Here is a 15,900-nt window from a genome sequence, read left to right as displayed (position 1 = left end):
CTCGCTAGTCGCATGTTGCGTTAACTTGCGTGAAAAATAAAGGCTGTATAACTAAAATAAATGCCCCCCAATGGCACAGCGGTATGTCTGCGGACTTACAACGCTAGAAACCGGGTTTCGATACCCGTGGTGGGCAGAGCACAGATAGCCCTTGTGTAGCTTTGTGCATAATTAAAAAACAACAACAACAACAACTAAAATAAAGTATTGAAAGTCGTTTTATACATGACATTAAACATACGTTAATACTGTAGTTAAACAATAATTTATGAAACTTTTAAATCATTACAAAATATCTATAAAAGAGACCTGTGTATTTGAAAATCTACCCGTCCCTCAATGGTCCAACGCTAAAATTCAAGGCTCGATTCCCAGTGGTAGACAAAAGTTCAGATATCCTATTATGTACCTTTGTACTATATGGAAAAACAAAAGCTCATGTGTAAAGTTAACTCGCTAAATTAGCAATAGACTTATCACTGAATAAATAACAAAGTTCGTCCCGAATAATAATATTAAATATAGTGAACAAATACAGTTGAGATATCGAATATGTAACAAGAAAAGGTAAACAACTTCATGTAGTTAATATTAGACGGCTTTAGGCTTAACGTGTGTTTACACCTGACGTAAGACTCAGAGCTAAAATGAGTGACTCTCCTTTTCTTAAAACCGTTGATGAAAGTGTAACAGGTTAGTGAATATATAATAAGTGACTTATTAACTTAGTTCAATAAATTGTCATTAGTTTCAATATTACAATTAAAATTCATATTTGTAGTAATACTCTTCAAAGTTCTATAACAATTTGCAGTTTACACTTGCTACAACTTGTGCAAGTTTCAACTACTGCTACTAGTTCAACTGTAGCCAGGCTAGAAAAAATAAAATTTAAAAAGTGATAATTAATGGATACGTTAACACACAATTACGTGGAAATATTTTATTCTATGCGACGTTTTAGTCAGGCAGTTTATAAATTTTTTTGTAGTACTGTACAGTACAGTGTATACTGTCTAACGAAGGGTGTCTGCCCAAAATAGTTTTGTTGAGATGTTTGTTAACTCATCCATTATATTAATTAATAATACTTTTATCTTACTAATTTCTGCTTAGTGTTGCAGAACGACAATAACTGTAGACAGTTTAGATAATTAATAAATAAATATATATATATAACTGTGTTTTATAAAAATGTATTCAAATTAAAAATGATGAAATTCTGAAAATTATCAATCTGTAATTTAAGACACCATTATGCAATTTATCTGTAATAGTAAAAATTATTTTATGAGTACAATAAAATATTTATTAATGAAAAAATAGTTATTTAGTTTATATACAAATGGTTGATTTTTTTTATCAATAGATATGCTTTTATGCCTGTAAACAACATTTCTGTATCAGAAATTATCAATAAAATCATTAATCAATAGCACACAGAAAAGTTTTAAGAAATATTCAGTGTATACACATGCTGTGCATTGTTCTGTACCTGACACATCACAAACATCTGATAATTCTGAGTCATAAATCAAGAGTGTCTAGACGTTATAAAGAGGGTCAAGATCAGATAAGAAGGACCTCCCTGTAATTTTTTGGAAGAGCAGTAGACATTTCACAGGTATTTGAGAATTGGAGAGTTGCTAATGTTACTCCTGTTTTTAACTGGGTGATAAGAGCTGCCCAGAAAATGATCTTTATAGGCCAGGTAGTCTTACAACTGTATTGGGAAAAATTATTGTCTGAGAAAATAAGCTTTGCAAAATCATTTAACATTTAATGAAGTGTGATATAAATAAAAGCCAATATGGATTTACTAAAAGGATTATTATCTTATTAATGTTTTTTTGAGAATATTACTGTACTTGTTATCTTGATGATGGAAAGGATGTGAATTTGGTGTACTTAGATTTTGTGGTTCCAAGGAAGTTTGGAGTTTGGAAATCTTTCCTAGACCTGTCTCAGTTCATCTTTTCTTGGCAACACTTCAGTTTAAAATAAAATACATGAGGTTGTTTTGAAAGTTTCTTAGTCATCATCATTGGATGATGTTGGTGGATATAGAGGATACTTATCTTTATGTTCCTGTTAATCCGTCATTCTGTCATTTTCTGTTTTTGCTGTCAGTTGACTACCCACCTGGCTCATTCACAGCTTTACACCTTATTTAATACCAACATAGTATTTGATATATCTGAGGTTTTGGATCAACACAGTTAAAGGAACATTTTTCTCCTATAATTTTGCAAGCCTTGGAATTTTGTGCTTGTACTCTTCTGTCTTTCACACCTACTGCTAAAGACATATCTTCTGTTTGGAGAATGATGGCTTCACAAAATCATTCTCTTGGGATGTGGTAACATATGACACCTCCAATAGGGTCTTGCGTTTCAGTGGCAGTTGTCTTCAGACTCATTGTTTTAGGGCTTTCCCTCTACTCTCAATTTCCTTCAGTTTTGGCTCAGTCGAGAATTTATAGTTCCACCTTATTAAGATCTGCAATCTTCATAGATGTTTGGGGTGTTGTTTTGGGGGAACATCATTGTATGAATTCTTGGTTTCTTCTGTAATCAGAATCTCATATCAGTCTTTAAAATCTTTGTGCAGTTCAGTATGTTCAAAGAGAGCTCCTAACTTTGCTACACCATAACTCTTTTGTAGTTCACACAACTCTTCCACACTGTGGCGTGTTTCAACAATCAGAAGGAACTCAATCTCATTGCCTCTGTTTTGGTGTGGTTTCTTTCATCTTTGGCTCCATTTACATCATACCTTTGTTTGAGCATGTTTCATGAACATTTCGTGGATTATTTTTTCCAGAGTGGACCTTTCAGTTTTTCAGTTGTTGTGCCAAAGGTGTGGTTGTCCTCTGATTGATGCCTTTGTAGCTATTTTTAATTATCTTTTTATGCTTTATTGGTATCCATTTCCAGACCTGTTTTACTTAGCAATGGATGCTTTGAGCCAAACATGGGCAATTTGTTTTTCTCTATGTCTACCTTATGTTTCATCCTTCTTCTCAGATACTGCTAAAGTTTATCATTGAAATGTTGAGTTCTCTTACGATTCTATACTAGCTAACTTAACTGTGGGTTCCCCTGTCTGCATCTTCTATCTAGAGGGAATCTTATTTAGCTACCTCTTTGGAGACACCTTCTATACCAGCCTTGAATCCATCTTCCACAACAATGTCAGTTAAAGCTTCAGGGCTGGCTGTTATGGAGACACCTTCTATACCAGCCTTGAATCCATCTTCCACAACAATGTCAGTTAAAGCTTCAGGGCTGGCTGTTCCACACAATGTCTATACCAGCTTGAAACCATCTTCCACAACAATGTCAGTTAAAGCTTCAGGGCTGGCTGTTATGCAGTCCTTTGTTACAGAAGCCAGATTCTTTTCTTGAGTAGCTCCAATATTATCCATTTTTTGCTGAGGTTCATCCCTGACAATCTACCACTTCAGATGGTATATGTTCAGCAGTGGGTGCCTTAGAAATTGTTTCTTGTCTTTCATCAACTTCTCAACAGATTGTCTTATTCTTCATGTCCTTTTTTTTATTATAGTGGATTATCTGCTACCCCTGTTACAGGCTATAGTTCTGCCCTCTGCTACGTTTAGTTGCTACAAAAGCCATCTCTCTCTCTCATGCCCTCTTTTTATTGATTTTTTCATGTATTTTGCCTACTTTATCCATGAATCTATATCTCTGAATCCCAAATCTTTGTCCTCATGGGACTTATGAGTTGCTCACTATGCCATGTTTCATTGAAGATATACTTTCTTGTTTTTTTGTGTGTTTTTTTCAGGTAGAAGACCTGATATTTATGCCCTCCATGCTTTTTTGAATTGTATTTTCTATGAAGTCCTTTTACTTATGTATACTGTGTGTTGATTAATATAATGAAAATAATCAATTAACTGAAATTAGTGTTTTGATTATTGTTGTTTTCCATTGTTCCAACAATCAATTAATTTAAATTACAATTAAATCTGTTGTCATGAAAATAATAAAATAATCAAAATTACGATCAAATTAATTGTCTTGGAAATAACCAAATAACATTATGGTTTCTGATTATTCACTGTTTTTAATTATTCCAACTGACTAAGTAATTGAAATATTGCTGTTATGTTCATTTATTTTTAAGCAAAAAGCTATGTAATGAAGGGGGCTTGTCATTTGAAGGTCTCGGGTTTGATTTCCATTGCCACTGAACTTTCTCACCCTGTCTTTGTTAATTTAAAGCTACTAAGGCTATCTGCCCTTTCTTTGATCTTGAACTGCTGACTGGAAGGAAGGCTGGCAGCACCCACCACAAACTCTGGCTACTGAAGCATTAAATAAAGTGTAAATTTACTGTGTCTTTTTTACATTGGGTTATGTTTCTAATCTATAATAGCATAATTGTAGTTTTTAGTGTTGTATAAGCAGGCACTGATGTAGGGAAGGAGGGGATCTAGGAGATTCAAACTTCCTTCCATGATTATTTTTCAGTGTTGTTTAAACAGGTACAGATCTAGAGGAGGGGGCCCACTGATTAGTTGATTAGGATAAGCTACTAATTGTGCAGCTTTATTTGGGAGCGGATGTGCAGGCAGTCTTGAATCATCAAATGGTCTTTGTTGTCCATATGTTATCATATCATGTCTTTCTGAGCTCTTGTCCTTTCTAGTGAAGACTTTTCAAGAAATTTGAATCTGTCACCATACTATAATCTCTTCAGATCTTGAATAATCCTGGTAACTCTTTTTCTGAACCCTCTCTCTTATGACTCAACATCCTTTCTTAAATATGGTGACCTACAATGGAACCCTTTATTTTAAGCTTAACTAGTACCTTAGAGAGTGAATTGATGACCTCTTATGACTTGTATGCCATATTTCTAATGAAGGTATGCACCAATGGTTGCACCATATGAGCATACACTTAGCATCTTCAGTGCTTACCACTTTGCTTCAGTCCCCAAGGTTTTTACTTGAGTACTTGCTACTTTTATAGTTGTTGTGCAACCCCACTTTCTGTTGATTTCTATAAACCAGGAATTTTCTGCAGTTCTTTCTGTTTCCTGTGCTTAAGTACTTTTGCACTTCCTCATCTCTCCATTGGCCCTCCATAATGAGGTCCATTATTTTATTATCTTTGTAGATTTCTTTAGGCCTCACAAAAAGTTATTTGACCAAAATCAAAATATTGACTTCATAATTATTTGAGAAACATGTTTAGAATATATAGAACTCTTATTGCCTTTTTGGACAACCTGTTTGGTCAGCTAGTTCTTTGACTATTTCTGTATTTGCAAGCAGTCATCATAGCTGTAGGACATATTGTACTTTGAGATATGATGAACATACTGTTACGTCTCTGTTCGTTAGTTAATTTTCCGTATAATTTCTTTCCGAAGAAACTTTAGTGATACAAGTCCTTTCTTAAATAAAACTGGTTTATTCTTTCTCAATACAACTTTGCAATACACTTAATTTCCACAGTCACGCTATAACAAACGCTATAATTCACAACGAACGTCTCACGTGCTCGACTCAACAATATGTCTCTCTCTGTCCGCAGTTCTATTACACATTGTTGCCGTCAGTTCTTGGCGGCTTATATACATGAATACCGAAATCTAGTAAATGCTTGAGCATTCATGAACCTTCGAGAATATGATGTGTTACTAGCGTCACGTGACCCCCACTGTCGTAACAATACTAATAAATGCATCAAAATGTCGCACTCTGGGCAGGTTTTCTATATTTATCCTATCCTGACTGCATAATTCATTTTCTCTTACAATGCTTTCAAATGATTTTCTTGTGTTTTGTTATTTGATACTGTTCTTTGACAAATATGTAGTGTTAACTAAGTTTGTATTTGATTTAAATTTTATTTTAGGCTCAGTTTTTAAAGATCTTCCATTGTCAATATTCAACCAAGATGGAATACTAAAGGTATGAGAACATATTGATGTTATTGTAGTATTTATTGTTCTGTTAAGTTTAGTTTCTGTTTAAAGTTTCATAACTGCAATAAAAACAAAATATGAGTACGTAACATAGATAACAGTTACTTAGTAGTTGGGTGTCATGTGTTGAGTAGATTTATAGTCTCAGTTTTTATAAAAAATACCTGAAACCCTAGTTACTTTAAATTAAGATAAGTACTGGATCTTTGAATGTTTCACTGTTGTTATTCTTCCTAATTTATGGGGTTCTTTTGTTTCTGATTATAATATGTTATATACGTGTTAAATCACTGTTCTGCAGTTTGACTTCCCTGTTTGTTATATAAACTACATCTCCACTCTAGCCTAATGAAACTACTGGTAAATCAGTTTAAGCTTAAAATGTTACATAAAATTTACTTGTAAGATGTTAGTACTAGTTCTCTATTTTTCAAACTAAAGATCTGTTTGTGTAGACAAGCTTCAAGGAATAGATGTGAAGATATGGGCTGTAACTTGTGTTGGAACATCCAGTAACCTTCAGACTAAAGATTCTGGGATGTCAAATTACAAAGACAATTTTGAAAGCAGCATCAAGTGCCACAGTTGAGATGTGTTTGGGCCTTTTTAATTCCCTACCACATGTTTAACACATGGAAAACATTGTCAGACAAGTACTACATACACTCTCCAAATGGGCTCATTATATGAGAATATATTTCAAAATTGCATGAGGTACAGAAAAAAGATGTTAGAATTGTCTGGCATCCACATCAGGTAGGGTACTTGCCAAATTAGTGGTACAAGTCATCAGATCAGGAGTGGCAGAAATGTTTGAATTTTTATGTAAAAAAGAGCATTCACCATTTCAAGGATGTCAAGAAACAGTCAAATTTCTCAGAATTGTTGAGAGACGTTTTGACATGTTAAACTCTGGCGTTCCTAATGCCCACATAACCTATCAAAGAAGAGCCATTGGGATATATTTTGTTCATGAAAGTAACTCTTACTTGAAAAGCTTCATGTTGTAACAGATGCAGTTATTGTAGCATTCAAGATAAATAATTGTTGTTGGTTTCCTGCATTCATAGCAATTGATCCCCATTGAAATATGTTTTAACACACAAAGTTTCTCAGGATCATACATTTTTTTTTTTCCTCATAAGAGCCATGACAGAATTGAATAACAATTCCAACTTATTACAGTTCAGATAAGCTCTACAGACATTTTTTTTTTTATAATAGCACTGTGCAGTGGAAATTTTACAAGCATTGATAGAATTACTTTAGATTCATTGTATGGTGGAATTCTGTTCACCAGAAATATAATTGAAATAACTCTTCGGGATGTCTCAGAAGATTGTGATATACATTTAGTTTCTAATTACTTTGAGATATTGAGTAGAATAAATTTATCAGAGTGGCAGTGCAACAGTTTGTTCACAATATTGTCAAGAAATGACTTGTTCTGACTGCAAAGTTATGTTACTTAATAATCAAGGAAATCATCATCAGTTTGTGTTAAATTGTTAAGGAGAAGTCTATTTATCCTTCTGATATAAAATTATCCTGTTGACTGAAAAGTGTTTGGATATAAGAATGCAAAAAGTAGCCCCATGCATGTCAAACATAATTGTCAATTAAATTAAAAAGTATTTTTTTATAAACTACATATATTTAAATCAATTATCTTATTAGCTTTGAATTTGTGTGTGAAGGTTTGCATGAGTCAGAGTTGTACAAAACTGCTTATAGTTTTATAGCACTTAGGCTTCAAAGATATGGGAAAAAGTATAATTTGAAAGCAACCAATGCAAATTTTATTTCTCTGACATACTAGTTGAATGAGGTAATTTCCTTAATAATTTTTAATCACAGCATTTTTTCAAATGAAAACAGATAGTTAACAGGTTTAAAATATTGGTAACAAACAAACATATTCACTTGATGCTTCCATTTCAAAGTGGTATTTTGTTTTTGTCAATAACTGAAATAGTGTGCTGTTTTGACTGCTAGTTGGCTTGTATACATAAAATCACTATGTAATACTTGATATAGTATTATTATTACTTCCTAATCCATTCAACAACCCAATTACAGTGTAAGCTTTTATCATCGCCAAAATCTTGACTATGCTATTATGATGATGATAATAATTGAATATAAAAACATACGATATATTTTAATGAAAATATATATACTAACCAATATTAAATTTGTCATGAAAAATTTCTTTCAAAATTTATAGTGGAGCTAAGCTAATAAACTTGTCTTAATACTTTTAAAATGTTAGGAAAAATATTATCAGTATATATGTTGTGTTTCTGCGAACAATTTGCAAAATTTGACAGGTTGTAAAACATTATACATGCCATCTGATTAATTAGAAATGATAAAAACAGTATACATGATTTTTAAAAATAAGATATTAAATTTGTGTGATAATTATCAGTTTGCAGACAGTTAAAAGTATTAGTTGTTACCTTGTTCATTATATGTTCATTTGTATGAGTGGAGTCCAGACAAAAGTACATATAGTTTAGTCATCTGGCTTGTACCTTATATTACATAAGCTGTCTCTCCAGTATAAGATATAGTTCAGTGGTAAAAATACTGTGACAAGAAGTAGGGAAAAAAAGTTAGAATAAAAATTCAATACAGAATAAAAAAAAAGTAATAATTATGTATAAGAAACAAATAATCCAAAAATAGAATAAATTCTGTAGTAAATGGAATAGAGAAACTAGTTTCGACACATTCGTGAATCCGCTTCATTCTCACATTGTCTTCTGGCAGGAAATAACTGGTCAACAAGTGCCTATGTGACCTCTGATCTTGGAATTCCCTTAAGGAGGTCAGGAAGTTTAAAGTGATGTTGGGAGGTGTTGAAATTAGACTGTTTTGTTTACTGTGGTTTTTTTCTCTAATTGCTGTACACAATATTGTGTTCTTTTATTATTAAAATAAGTTCTGTTGAAAGAAAACAAAACGTTGAATAGTAATAACAATGTGGGTGAAAAAACGAAAGCATGATTTAAAGAAAAGAAACTTTTATTATACATACCTATTGTTTCTGAGAGTATTTATAAGTAAATTTTTGTTTTACTTTGTACATCTATTTTCGAGTATATAATATGACTACAGTTTTAGACAAGTTGGATTTTGGAAAAATTAAACTTCTAGAGGCATTTTTAGTGAAAAGTTGGCAGACTTTTATGTATGTAATTTGATTGTACTGAGTCTGAGTTTGCTGTCTGCCAAGCCATATTTTGATTTCCTAACTTTTAAAATGCTGAAATAAAAAACAAAATGGTTACCACTGTGTTAGTTTCAAGGCTGTAATCACATGGTTAGATCAGAACTGCTCTCTTTATTTGAACCTTAAAATGTGTAGTTCAAAGTCATTTTAGTCATATTATTTTTGTAATTGCAAAGGTACTATAGTGACAGACAGTTTGTAGAGCTATCTATCCAGTATAATGGACTGGTCATATGATCAAAATGCCCAACCATTGTCTCTCCAGGAAGGTCTTGTATGGTGAGCTGAGACAAAGAAAGTGGAACCATGGTCATCCCAAAGGTACTATAGTGACAGGCAGTTTGTAGAGTTATCTATCAAGTATAATGGACTGGTCATATGATCAAAATGTCCAACCATTGCCTCTCCAGGAAGGTCTTGTATGGAGAGCTGAGACAAAGAAAGTGAAACCATGGTCATCCCAAAGGTATTATGGTGACAGGCAGTTTGTAGAGCTATCTATCCAGTATAATGGACTGGTCATATGATCAAAATGCCCAACCATTGTCTCTCCAGGAAGGTCTTGTATGGTGAGCTGAGACAAAGAAAGTGGAACCATGGTCATCCCAAAAAAGAGATTAAAAGATTTTATCAAGCAAAGCCATCAGTGGTGCAAGATTGCACCTTGTGCTGTAGAGCAGTCAATCCAAAACGGATCCCATTGGCACAATTTGACCACAATGGCCTGCACTCTTCAAGGACAGACGAAACTGCCTGCAAGCTGTATGAGATTGTCAATACAACAGAGCTATGATAAGTTCTACAATGACAGATGTTCCATGTCTCCACTGCATATACCTTAATGCATCAAGAATCAGTTGTGATTTATGTGTTTAGTTATAGTATTTATTTGTATCATTATTAGGTTTTCATTGTGTTCACAAGCATGGTTGTTTGTAGTTAAGCTGGTTGAAACAGAAATGAATAATTATTGAATTAAAAATAGAAAATTTGAACTTCAGAAAGTAATTACTTGCATAAGCAGCTGTAAATGTATAATGTGTTTTAGGATTAAACATAATCATATACAAGCTAACTACAAAGATATTTTGTTAGGAAGGTAATGGTGTTCTGCAGTATTTTAGTTTTTGTTTTCTTGTCAGTTATATGGGCTGCTTGTGTGGATATTCTATCTAAAAAAGGCCTTCTAATCTTGAAAATGTGAGAAGGAACATGTAAACTACATCCCCTACACAAATTATGGCTATGATTAGAGCAGCATGTCCTTTGTTACAGAATAAACTGGGTATCAATTGGTCTCACCAGAGTTTACAACATAAAGTGCCTAATCCAAAAACTTGGTAGAACGGCAGCATCAAGTTCCAACTAAGACTTATTAACTTTCAGTGGTATACTTTTTGTCAATAAGTTATAAATCTGTCTTCCATAGAAAACTGAAAAAGTGTAAATGAGAACAACCAAAACTAAGAGTTATTTTTTTCTTGTATATATAGGACGTTTCAAACAAGTTTGTATCTACATTTTTAAAAAATCGTGTGGATTCAAGACTTCTCAACCTAAAAGAACTCTCCAAGTACAGCTTTCCATTAGAACAAATCAGAGTGAAAAAAAAGAAATGCTCAAAAAAAAGGCAGCAACTCTTAAGTGTTTCAGAGAAGAAACAACTTGGATTATTCAAAATTAATACAAAGAAATTAAAGTAAGTTTTAAGATTTTGCTCTAAAAACCTTTTAAATATAATATGCTATTTGTTAAGTACAGGTGCCTTTAAAGGGACAGGAAATGAAACTAGTCTCATTAATGTTAAATTAGGCATCTTCTCATATTTATTGTGATGTTATTAAATGTAGCAAATGTATTTCAAGTAATACTTACCTGTGTAAACAGTAGTTTTCACTGTGTCATGTTTTATTTGTTTTTTTTAATGATGTATTAACTTTTAATATAGTGTTTTATTCCATTTACTTAACCATTTCTTTAAAGCAGCATTTAAAAGTTTTTTGATACTAGAGACCAGCTCACTGCCTCCCTAAACTGTTGCAGGTCACTAAAATGTAAGTATAATGAAAAATCATTATGATCTACAGATGAGTATTCTGTCAGTTTTTGTTTGTTTGTTTTTGAGAAATCTCACTGACTGGCAAGATATTTGTAACATATTAGTGCTGGTTGATGGACTGAGGGTTGAGAAATGCTGCTTTAATCTTATGGTCACAGGGTTGAACCCATTTTGGCTACTTTTTGTATGGAGAATCATACACAGTTCAACAGTTCTCTGAGCTTTCTTAATATATCTTCACAACAATTGGTAAGATTTTTTTAAAGATTACAAGTATTTTTTTATACAAAGAATGAGATTGTTTTAATTAGGTAATTTAGTTAAAGAATTGTTTGTTTGTTTGTTTTTTGTAGTTATTTGCATTCAGATTCTGAATATTTCAAGTATTATCATCAATGTATAGTGCAGTTAAATGTTTAACACATTGCTCAAGAGCCAAGGGGTGTCTTTACACTACAATTAGCTGAATATTAAAAGTAAGTTCAATCTGGAAACTCCCAAAGAGGGTGGCTTTGGATGTATCTTTTTGAGACAACTTTGAGACAAGTTTTTCTTTGTTAATTGATAAATTTTTAAGTGAAATACAGCATCCTCAAGTTTCCATACTAGCTGGTACTAAGGTCAGTATATATCAATAAAGCCACATTCTCAACATCATTAATTAAGCAATTGCCATCCTTTTATACTTCTGCTATCACCTTTTTATGCTTAGCTTTCAATTGAGATACGAACTATTTCACCTGCAATTTGGTAGGGAAGGTCGAAGCATCACGATAGTCAGCAGTAGGATGAGCAGATAAGAACAATTTGAAAGCAGCTACAGGCATAATATTGTACTCGGTTTGCTGCACAATATCGACCAAGTGGTTCTAAATGGTTTCTGAATACCTCTGCGTGTCATTTGGAGACTTCCATGCTTCTTGGGCTTAGTCGTTAAGCTTGTGATGCATTGATGGATTTCAGTCACCTTACCATTTCAAATCACTTTTCACAGCCCCAACGCTAAAAGAGTATGGGAAATGCCTTCTTTTTAGCCAATAAAAAGGGCTAAAAAATTTGAGGTCAAATTAAGAAAAACCAGATTGGGTAGTATTTTTGTTTTTTATAGCAAATATGTCCCCCACTGGCTTGTGAGGAGCCTGTTAAAATTTAAAATATAGAAAATGTACATACCTTTGAAATTTTTGTTAAATTATTTTGAAAATCTTCTTAGTATGTATTCTTAATTGTAAGTTATTACTTTTTCAGAAAAAGTTTATTTTTGATGTTTTATTTTCCTTTCCTATCCTATAGTGTTATTACTTATCATGCCTTGTCATTACTTATCATCTCCTTGGCATGGATGCCCTCTTAATCCATGTTCATCTACCTGCTATTTGCAAGACCTGCATCAGGCCTCATTTTTTTATGACAGTCTATTTTTGGAGATTTTCCTGATACTTTGGAGTCTCAGGTGGAGGCTGCACATCAACATTCCTCCTTTTCCTCCCCAGTTTCTCATCTTTCCCAAACCTCTCTTATCCCTGTTCCTGTGTCTCACCCCCCTTGCATCCTCTCCAATACTGGTGTCACATTCCCAGATTTCTGTGGCGAGTCTACAAATTGCCAATTGTTGGTGACTATCCTATGGATTCTGGCACACAGTATCTTATCCATTTGGGGATATTTTTCAAACCTACCTCAACAGGGCCCAGTATTCTTTTCATCTGAGGTCAATGGAGCTTTTGGTTTCCAAAGCCAAGTCCTTTCCTTCTGTACCTATGTGCAAGGTTATATTTCTTTTGGGGTGCTGGGCTTCAACGGATGTCCTCGTACCCTGGTGTTGTGCACACGTGCCTTGTATTCAGTGGGTTTTGTACAATCTATGGAATCTCCTTCAAGATCACTTAGACTATACCATCCTCCTCCCTCCTTCCCTATGAATTGACTTTGCCAAGTGGCTCGACAGAGATAACACCTCGGGTGGGATTCCTCTGCCTCCTCCCATCCCAATTTGCACCTTTTTACAGATGCTTTTCTTACAGGGTGAGGAGCATATCTGGATGTTCAGGTGATCTCTGGTTTTTGAATGGTGGTCAAATCCTCACTCCACATTAACTTTATGGATTTTCTGGCAGTTCATTGGACCTTGGATTATTTGCTACCTTCAGTAAAAGATCACTTGGGCATGATCCATTCCAAACATTTGACCATTCTCTCTTACATCAGTCAACAAGGGGAACACCCATTCCTGTTTGCTTTGCTTTCAAACATTGGATCTCCTTTTCTGGGCCCAATCTCAGCAAGTTTTTCTTCTTGCTTGTCATGTTCAGGGTGCTCTGAATCTTGTAGTTGATCAGTTATCTCATCCCATCAAGATTTTACCCATGGAGTGGTCTCTTGCTCATCCAATGTTTTGGTGGTTATGCTCTCTTTTTGGTGCTCTTTTTCTGGATGCATTTGCTCTCAGTCTCAATACCTAACTGCCCCTCTGCTGGTCTTCAGTTCCATATCCTTTAGCTTTGGTGGTGGATGCCTTCAGTCAGAACTGGACCAATCTTTACCTTTATGTTTATCAGCCTGTCCATCTTCTTCCTTGTGTTTTCTCCATTATCAAGGCCATCCCATATTGAGTCCTTCTAATCTCTTCATTCTGGCCTGCTCAACCGTGGTTTCCGATCCTGGACCTCCTTCATTTGTCCCCTCTCAAACTTCTGCCATTTTCCTGATCCCTTCTATATCAACCTCAGTCTGCCATATTTCATCTGCCATCACCACACTCTGGCTTCAAGTATGGATTTTATCCAGTCCCTTGCGAGACAATCCATACTCTCTTCTCTGGTAGCATCCTTTATTTCTCACTTGGTTTGCCCTTCTTCTTTATATGTTTCCCAGAAAAAATTGTGTATTTTCCAGAGTTGGTCTTTGCACCATGGTTTCTCACCTTCCCAACTGAGTGTTTCCCTCCTTTCTGATTTCTTTACTTGGCTGTCAGAGTTTTATCAGTTTCCACCATTGCAGGCTATAGGGCAACCTTGTCTAATACCTTTTGTTTTTCCCGCTCCTGTTGCATTTTTTCCTTTCCTGCTCTTTCTCTCCTATTTCACTCCTTTTGCCTGATTCATTTGGCCCATCTGATTCCCCATCCTGATTTCTCAATGTGGTCCTTCATGCCTTTACCCTTTCTTCCTTTGAACCTTTGCCCACTTGCTCATTATACCATCTCTCCCTCAAGATGTATTTCTTACTGCTTTTTGCATGTGATCATTGTAAATCAGATATCTTTGTTATTGACATGTCTTATATCATAGTTTTCTTTAAGACATCAGCAATATGTAAAGGGGATATCACTTTCACTCCAATCTCTCTCTCCTCTATCTTTCATTTGTATTCCCATTCTGATCCCAATCATCTCCTTTGTCCAGTATATGGTCTGCTTTATTATGTTACCCATGCTGCTTCCTTCTGTGGATCCTGTTCCTGTCTTTTTATACCATGGAATATCTCCTTTACCCGTAATCTTTCTTTTATCATCCTTATCGGCTTATTCGTCTTGCTTATGCATTCTTATCTGAGGATTCTTGTCACATTTTTCAAGTTTTCTCCCACCAGAGATGTCATCTTACCTTTTCCCTGGCTGCACACTTTGTCCAATACATGCTCTGCTTTGTTATGTTGCCCATGCTGCTTTCTTCTGTGGGTCCTGTTCCTGCCTTTTTATACTGTCGAATATCTCCTTTACCTGTGATCATTCTTTTATCACCCTTACTGGCTTATTCATCTTGATTATGCATCTTTATATGAGGATTCTTGTCACATTTTCCAAGTTTTCTCCCAACAGAGATGTCATCTTACCTTTTTCCTGGCTGCCCACTTATGTTCTTCGTTAGAAGAGATTGTACAGGCAGGTATGTGGACCATGCCTCACACATTTATTGCCAAATACCTGCATCATTTGACCATTTCCTCTTTATCTGGCTATCAGTTGCCATCTGTTGCCATTTTCCTTACATAATTTCATCTCTGAAAGGGTAAGTTCTTCCTTTTATTTCTTCCCTTTCCAGTGGCCCTTTTTCCTTCCTGGACCCCATTTTGTGATGAATAGTGCCTATTCAGGTATACTTAAATGTAAATCTGCACCGTACAGTCATACAGGTCTGTATTGTTCACTGAATAGATAAGGTGTTTCACAAGACTGCTGGTGGTTTCCTCGTAGTATCTTGCTTCATAAATAAGACTCACACCAAACTCCACCAACTCATGAACTATTAGGAATAAAGCAGTATCAAGATCACTGGTCATCTCTCTGGTTCTAGTTGATTAAACTGGGACAGGCCTGATTTTCAAAATAGGGTTTTGTGGTCACCCATTGTACTGTCTTATGATTTGTGTTCCTTTGGACTTCTCACCACATTGTTCTCTCCCTCTCCCAATGGAGTATGGGAGTCCTTGTCACTTACCAGTTCCTAGCTGTTGGGGTGGTGGACCATGGAAGCTTCCTCGTGAGTATGACCGATTCCACTCAATCAAGAGTAGGGCAGTGGTAATCTTTTAGCATAGAAGGTGAGTAGTGCCTGGCATGGCCAGGTGGATGAGGCGCTCGACTCGCAATCTGAGAGTCGCGGGTTTGAATCCCCGTCCCACCAAACATGCTCGTCCT

At 34.9% G+C, this 15,900-nt stretch overlaps 1 protein-coding gene across 1 annotated transcript in view; it reads left to right on the top strand.

The window, feature by feature from the left end:
• The first annotated feature begins 395 nt into the window (after nucleotides 1-395).
• Nucleotides 396-15,900, top strand: part of LOC106473740 (ribonuclease P protein subunit p29-like) — a 26,749-nt gene continuing 11,244 nt past the window's right edge. Inside the window, exons 1-3 of the mRNA XM_013934420.2 lie at nucleotides 396-693; nucleotides 5,895-5,950; nucleotides 10,696-10,901. Coding sequence (XP_013789874.1) covers nucleotides 648-693; nucleotides 5,895-5,950; nucleotides 10,696-10,901 — 308 coding nt within the window. The 5' untranslated portion in view covers nucleotides 396-647. The remainder of the gene's footprint in view (nucleotides 694-5,894; nucleotides 5,951-10,695; nucleotides 10,902-15,900) is intronic.

This window comes from Limulus polyphemus, unplaced genomic scaffold, assembly GCF_000517525.1.
Source record: "Limulus polyphemus unplaced genomic scaffold, Limulus_polyphemus-2.1.2 Scaffold6463, whole genome shotgun sequence".
NCBI classification, from domain to species: Eukaryota; Metazoa; Arthropoda; class Merostomata; order Xiphosura; family Limulidae; genus Limulus; species Limulus polyphemus.
This window is presented reverse-complemented; position numbering and strand designations above follow the sequence as displayed.